The sequence below is a fragment of the Sphaeroforma arctica genome (assembly GCF_001186125.1).
Source record: "Sphaeroforma arctica JP610 unplaced genomic scaffold supercont1.792, whole genome shotgun sequence".
Lineage (NCBI taxonomy): Eukaryota > Ichthyosporea > Ichthyophonida > Sphaeroforma > Sphaeroforma arctica.
In genome coordinates, this window is record NW_014039766.1 from 21754 (window position 1) to 30196 (window position 8443).

At 39.2% G+C, this 8443-nt stretch overlaps 1 protein-coding gene across 1 annotated transcript; it reads right to left on the bottom strand.

Annotated features, from left to right (window-relative positions):
• Positions 1–2072: 2072 nt before the first annotated feature.
• On the bottom strand, positions 2073–3752 carry SARC_08622 (26S proteasome non-ATPase regulatory subunit 14; the record flags this gene model as incomplete). The annotated part of the gene is made up of 3 exons (XM_014297395.1): positions 2073–2336; positions 2699–2905; positions 3345–3752. 3 exons carry the CDS (start codon positions 3750–3752, stop codon positions 2073–2075), a joined length of 879 nt encoding a protein of 292 aa, XP_014152870.1.
• Between the last annotated feature and the right edge of the window lie 4691 nt (positions 3753–8443).

Consider the following 8443-nt stretch of genomic DNA (forward strand, 5'->3'; position numbering starts at 1 on the left):
CACAGGTACGAAATCATTCTTATAAATTGAGAATTTTGTTTTTGATCGGCTTTCAGAACTTATTTCTTCGAACGTAGCTACCCAGCGATGCCTTCAAGAAGACAACTGGTAAATCATTTGGTTGGATTCCCGGAACCTTTCGTACTATGGGGCGGGATTATAAACACCTGGTCAACCTTCACATAATTCTTTGCTATGTGGAAAGTTGATAAGATTACCTATTTTAGGGTCGGTCAAGGACCCGCGGTTACTATATGGCCATAAGATTTATTCAATGCTTCCCTACTTGCTTGTTTCAGAAGCTACAGAATATATATGTGCATATTCTTATCTGACCACTTAATTTGAGCAAATCCTACACACTATAATGTAGTAAATAGATCTATGACTGTTTTTACGGGCAATCCGAGGTTGGTACCTAGATAGCAATGCTATGGGGTACTAAGAAAGCACCCCTATTGTAGAATATCGGTTTCTACTACACAAAACTGGTACGAAAGTTAATGAATATGTCCTTCAGTTTCTATGTATATCAGCACATTTTTTTCTAACATTGCATATGAAATAAATAAGTATCGTAGAATTGTGACTGACCATCACTTACTTACCTGAATGCCGATATGGAATGCTCTTGACGATATTGGAATCTCCGTGATTGCTATCGAACGTGCGCATACTCAATGTTTGGTACCGAGGTGCTCGCCAACAGCAATAGCTCTACAACATATCACGATTACTTATTTTTCACTGCAGATAATTTTGCAGAACTCGCGGGTATTTCTCCACTTTTTAAAAATACTCTATGTGAGATACCCTTTTTAAAAAGATTTGGCTCATCTGGATATTATTTGAGATCTACTCCTCAAGGAATTAGGATACAAATTTGAACGAGTCCGCTGCTCATAGAAAAAAAATGTATTTACATTACAGTTTAGGGTAAAAGATTTTATGTCTACACAATACACTTGCGCATAATTCTTCATTCTGACTAAACAAAAAAAACAACATTTTCTCTCGCTCATTTGCAATCTGTCCTGACTGTTTTGAGGCCGCAGCATACGATGAGACATGCGAACCTGAAAATCATGTAAGAGTGTTTACCTGCATTATTTCTGCTGCCAAGCCATCTTCTGTTTCTAACATTCTCGATTATATTGATTTTAGAAATGAATTAATAGGGCTCAGGATTGGTTACTGTGATGAAGTCACTGATGCAATATCTGTGCTATACATTACCTCAATAACAACTTCTTTGACATGGCAGTTACTGTGACAACAAGCACGCCATTCGGATACTACCGCAACTGAGATACCTATCTGCTGTCACCTATGGGTTTCTTAACCATCCAGCAACTCGCTAGATACCAAGTCGATCATGCGAAAATTATTGGTTGAGAACGACAATCAGATACCAGTAAATTTAGATACGGAATGAAGAACCCTAGGACGTATGTAATGCTACATAAGATCTCAATCAAGGTCCGTGTCCAGTGCGTGACAATGATCGGACGAAACGAGAAGGAGCTCATTCATAGAGATATGTTAAGTAGTCACAGAAAAAGCATAAACAACACTGGCGGCCCCTTATGCTCCCAAGCCGTCCTCTGTGCGCGAAGTCATTTGATTCGAGTAAACACTCGAGTAGGCAACTGAAAGAGACAAGCATTTTTTATATACTTCCAAAATCCTGTCTACAATATTGGAGATCTAAAACAAAACCTGGTTCCAATCGGAGTTATTTGCGCTGACAGCACCGAACAGTGGGAAGTTGGCACATTCATAATGTTGTATTTAGTGTAAATTTGACACCTGGCCGATACTTCGGTACTCCCAGAATGCTATCAAAATAGATCCAGATACGGGCACTGATTGTATGGTTCACATACGTGCCATACTGACGCATTCCCATGGACATATAGTTAATTCGACAGACACCGGGAAGAGCTACCAAGCATGGTGTACTAAATCTTCAAAGTATTCGAATGAGCTGTTTACTACACACCCAATATACGTCATCCATAGCCCCAAATAAATAATAACATTTTAATAAATCACTTGTACACTATCTTGCTTCAGCCGAATACCACTGTATTGGTCATCGCACCCAAACATTGGCCAATGTTGTTGGTCATGAGGATGGACACCTGCTCTTCCAAATGACGCTTAGGATCTTGTTTACCCACATTGCGCACAGCCATCTGCTCCTCTGTGAGCGAATCCTCCTCTTCTACGGCGGTGGTGTACATCTTCGCGAGTTCAAGCATACGCTCGACTGTCTTGGCGTTCTCCTCTGAGTGCGTTTCATAACACGTGAGGGCCAAGCCATCCGTCCAAGTCTGCAGTTAATTAATTAGCAAATGAATACAAGCACATATAAATCTACATGCAAATCGGTGAAATGTAGAATTATGCATTGCAAAGCAATGCAATGCACATATATTCTTCTGTACCATTACTCGCCTAAGCTGTAATGGACTGAGCATATGATTTGCATTTGCTCGCTGAGGGATATTGTGTACCAGAGTCCGGAAAAGCCAGCCAAAGCTCCATAAAATTTAATAACACGATGGTAAGTAATGCGACACGTGCATTCAAGCGCACGTGTACTGGCCAAAGTCGATGACAAACATAGAACAAACACAGAGCAAAGCTGAATTTAATACAAATCTATCTCGGAAGTGATGAACTGGTCACATACCTTTTTGTTTAGGTTCATAAGCATCTGTTGTTCTAGCTCGTTCTTTCGCGACGCGATGGAGATAGAATAGTAGTGCCTATTAAGTCCATGTACTAGCGACTGGATACTGGGCTTGTTGAGATAGCCGATATTTGATGTGGTCTGGCGAGGCTCCTGGCCCATCAGAATCATCTGCGGGTTTATTAATCTGAAGGCGTCTATAACGACCTGGAATACAAGTGCGCGAGTAATAAGCAATCCGACCATATTGAAATTAGCTTTCGATACGATTGACCAGTGATATGAAAGCACCTTGTGGAAGTCTCAGATAGCGGGCAACCAAGACAACATACATGTGAAGTTATAGCATACACCAGAGTGAATAACCAGAGCCACAGACGAGGGCACATCACACGTTTCTCGTAGTTGAACACACAAAATGATAAATACACGCCGAACAAATCACTTAAAACATGAAGATGAGGTTAGTGTATAGGTCAGTGATTGCATTGAATCGAATAGAGTCTACAGTCCCACAGCGGGTCCAATAGATTTGCTATACTCCCGCCGATCGATTCACCAATTTCTGATCAGAGTACAATTGCTGTATGCTGATTAAACCACCAAACTGACACTACTATAGTCTGCAAACCGGACACGTACACACCTTTCCCTTCACGGACTGAATGGGGTCTACAACCACGGCCACCGCGCGCTGATTGAGAGCCTCAAAACTCTGTTGCGTGTTAATATCCACTCCAGACAGCCAGCATCCAAACCCTGGATGGGAATGGTACCATCCCACGACCATCTCCGGTCTTCCGGTCTGCCTCAGCATATCCAACATCTTTGTCTGGAACACGGGATCTACAGCCTCAACACTCACGCCCGTACCACTCTGCGGCATGGCGAATACGTCCACAACACGCACCGTGTAGTCGTCAACAAACTCACCCAGCATCAGCCCCATCACTTCCATAGGCACACCCGCCCGCCCGTGCTTCAGCATCTTCAGCAGCGCGAGTGAGGAGATGTACACCATTTCTGCCGTGTCCACCAACGGTGCATCGGTCATGGGGGCCTGGGTTGGTGCAATATTATGTGGGGTTGAGTGGGAGGGTACACATTATGAACAAGGTGAACACAGGCTAGACGTCTGTGACCGGCCCAGAATTGGATGTGTGGTGAGTGTGTACCGTAGAGGCAAACATAGCAGTGTAGCACGGTAAAACTATTGCGCGAGGGCCAGTACAACATACAGTGTATACGGGAATCGTGCAAGAGTACTGATAACTTCCAACCGACTTTTATGAGACCGTGCAAAAGTAGAAGGACATCCTTAGAGTCTCAACGTAACCATACACAACTAAAGCAGGAACAAACGGGGACATAGAAACGTAAGCGTGCACGAGATCAAACCGTACATATTCACACATCCACGTGAGTCTCACCTACGTCAAATCAAAATATACACAAAGCGGAGATAAGTCGCAGAACTATTCGCGCACTCACTCCAGGCGAAAGCTATACAATACATTCTCTTGAAGAACATTGGCACCCGTTTCCTGATTGAGAGTTGCTAGCACAGAATCCATACAAATGACAACAGTAAGAGGATACTCACAGAAGTGTTCATGAATAGATGAACACAAAACATACACACGTCACACAATTGGATCCAGCAACGAGAGCAACAAGGGCATAGGCTACTCATAAGCAATCTTAAAATAAAGGTTTACAGACATGCCACGCGATATCACGAGCCTGCGCCCGGATGACTCAAGACTATGGAAACAGGGTAATGTGCATTCTAATCACAAAAGGTCAGAAAATATCACAGTATATATAAACATATATATATATAGAAAGATTACGCTTCAATAAAAGTCCAAAACGTTGTATGTGTACATATCTCTTACGAGCGCGGATGTTGATACACGAGGGGTTTGGGATAGTCCAACACAAGTAACAGCTCAATATGGTTTAATATTGAGATAAATCTTCAGCTATATAAATATATATGTATACATATATACATATACAGATATATATACGTACATGTATATATATATATACATATATATATATATAATACATATTTTACAAACACTTAAAAACAAAATTTGAATATAACCCACATATATACGGTATAATTTAGTCTGCCTATATGCTAGAGGTTAGCACGATTATTGTGACGGATAGATTAGACATAGTCGAGCATTTGCAAAATAAACACGCTCGCCCTCATTTATATATAATATACAACTATGAAAACTGAGCCTATATTTTGTATAAATTTGTAAGTATTTATAAGAGTATATATACATTTCCATCAACGTACATACATACCCAAACTCAACCACAATCACGTATTCAAAAAAGTTTCAGGCGTACGTGAGTATACACTCTCAATATATATATATATATAGACATATAATACATATATAATATTTATAAGTAGAATAATCTACATATGCACACACACACCTATATATATATATACACGAATTATATATATATATATATACGTACATACACACATACACACACACACACACACACACACATATATATATATAATAATATATATGTCTACACACACAGAGAGAGACACACATATATAAATGAATATATGTATAAATAGATACTTACGACCACTCATACATTCATACATACAAACAAACACACATATACACACACATTACATTATATATATATATATATATATATATATGCATATGTACATTCACGCACACTTATACACAAACGCATACACGTATGTGTATAATATATATATATATATATATATATATATATATATTATAGTAGTGTGTATATATAATATATATATATATATATATATATTATATATTAATATATATATATATACATATATATATATAGTTATATATATACATTATACATATATATATATATGTATACATATACACACACACACACACATACATACATACATACACACATACATACACTCACACAGATATATATATATATATATTATAGATAGATTATTGTGTAAACAAGCTGGTCCATTATCGTTGAAATCAAATAATAGACAGATATGGTTAGATCAATATGCAAATATGCTGGTACAGCATCATGGAATACAAATATTAGACCCAGCAATGACACGCGTAAATATATTGGAAGACCGAAACATAATTGGGCCATGTAACGCACACACACTATCGGATTGTTGAACTAGCGAATCAGTGGAATTCAGTTTGTACGAATATACCTGCATGCCACCCATTCCTCTCGCGCCAAACAGCCTAGATAATTTTTCCATTGTGCTTAAAGATTCATATAATGCATAAAAAGGTTATGTTATGAAGCGTATAACTAACTATACACCGATACACTGCTTGTATTTAGTATCTTATTATTTCTATATTATCTATCGACGGATATTTCACAAATGTACACTAAAATATTAATTTCAATTTGGTGTCATTGATCTCTGTGACGCGCTCCTTGTTTGTATGGTCTGAATAAATACATACTACCAAAACACAGCCAGCCAGCAGCCTGTGGATTTCGTATACCAAGCGACAGAATAATTGGGGCAAGGATAGCCCTATTTCTGCATGACTGTCCTCAATATTCCATCATGGGTCTCTCTGCCCGAAAAGTATGATTTGAAATCAGAAGGCGTATTAAGAAATACCGATTAACATTTGACTGCAAAACGGTACATAAAGATGCGTAATGTATTCTTTTTATTTTGTTTTACAAAACAAATAAAAACAAACAGGTTTAAAAAAAATAGACATGAAAAAAAGTAAAATTAAGTAGTTTTTCAAAAATTCACACGGATTCTCAGTTTCTCACCTCTCTCTCGCCTCAAGGTCTATTGTGTTTGATTTTTAAAAAATAAATAAATAAAAATAGTCTCAGTAGAGAGACTGATTCTTCACTCTCTCAGTCTCGCTTGTGACTCTTCTGTGAGTCTTGTCCCCAGTCTCCCCGCACAATAAGGTTCAAAGCCGGCTCAAGGCCTATAGGCTTTAGCTATTAAATGTAGTATCAAGCACTGGCAAGCAGTAGGTATTTGCATTGGTCGATATTTTGGACAACATGCGATAGCCAACAGACAGCAAGTCGACGGTTCACGATTTATTGGAAGAAACCCATCACAGTTGGCGGCAAAGTTCTAAATTTAGATGGGTAGATATCATTGGGTATTGGATTGGGATGGAGTCTCTCTGCTTTACCTTTACCCAGTGTAGCTGTAAAACGATCCAAATACGCCTTTCGCCTTTATATACGTAAACACAGCTTTGTTCTGGATCTGTGTGGGGATTTTGGAATACGTATACTACCTGACATCCTAGTCGAGTACGTTTACTGTGCATTGTCCTAATATAAAACTATTCGGGGCTGTGGCCTCCGCTGGCCTTGACAAAAGGGGCCTGGGCGTTGGTGCCTGAGGTTTAGCCGGTGTTTCGGTCACAGGCATACGCCGAACTGTGTAGGCGGTTTGTGTGTGTGTGTGTGAAGACTGAAGACGCACATTTCCAGCCAACCATCATTGCAGCAAAATACAGTCAGGACCAGCTGGACCGCACAGTTTTTGACACCTGCACGGATTTACACTGTATTTAGTATTGTTATTTGCCTATTAGGTGCTGCTTGGAGGGTCTGAGGTCTAGACGTCCTCGTGCATCAGATACATACAGTATACCGAGGGTCTATTCTCGGGGTTCACCGATATTTGTTAGGGAAAAAACCGAACGTTAAACAAAATCCAGAACCAGATTACAACAGGCGTACAACAGCCTACATTGATGCTGTAACCACATTATATATATATATATATTTATATATATATTTATATCGCGCGAACACCCTTACAACGCCAACTTCTTTGCGAATAGAGCGGACTATATTAGTATAAAAAAAACATGACTACGAATTGCGGGGCAACAGGAAAGGCTAATATATCGTGGAAGGGAAATCAATACAAGGTGAGCGCCTGTGGCAGTACTTTAGTAGTGCTCACAGCATAAACCAGGGGTAGTGGCATAATGTTGTGTGGCTCATTGTAGTTGAGTGTATGTGTACTACTACCTTATAGAGTCGATAGGGTATGTATATTTCTTCGGTGATTTGGTTTCGCACGTGCTTTCTTCATTCGCACGTGCGTTTGTGAAGACTTTAGGTCTATGGGGTACTCTCCACCTCTTCTGCTAAGGCACACGGCTAGGTCCATATCATACTCTCTTACCAGTGTTATAAGGAAATGACGTCGACATTTCTAACATATGCTGACTGCATGCATGAATGTGGCCGCATCATTTCTTTCAGCTTGTACATACCTATGTGACTGACAGAAAGATGGCGTGATACCCGTTTATGTTTACCGAATTCTTGGTTCTCGTTGTTATCCCCATGCCGTGTATGTGTTCATATGCAAGAGATTTTGTATGCTCTTTATAGCCGCTCTTTCGTTTGCTCATTTTAATTCTTATCTCCAACGAGTTGCTATGAACATTTGTCACTGGTGTCCCTGTTTGTTCTGAGGTGTACTGTGCTATGATTACTACGCTATGTTTGTGCTTAACCAACACATATAACGAAGTCAACTAGTGAGACGGCCTCGTGAACCGCAGACGAATTCTTTGTAACCTTAGCATCATATATATATATATATGTATAATTATATATATATATATTATATATATATATATATATATATATATATATATATATATATACTACACCTACCCCTACCCACCACAACAA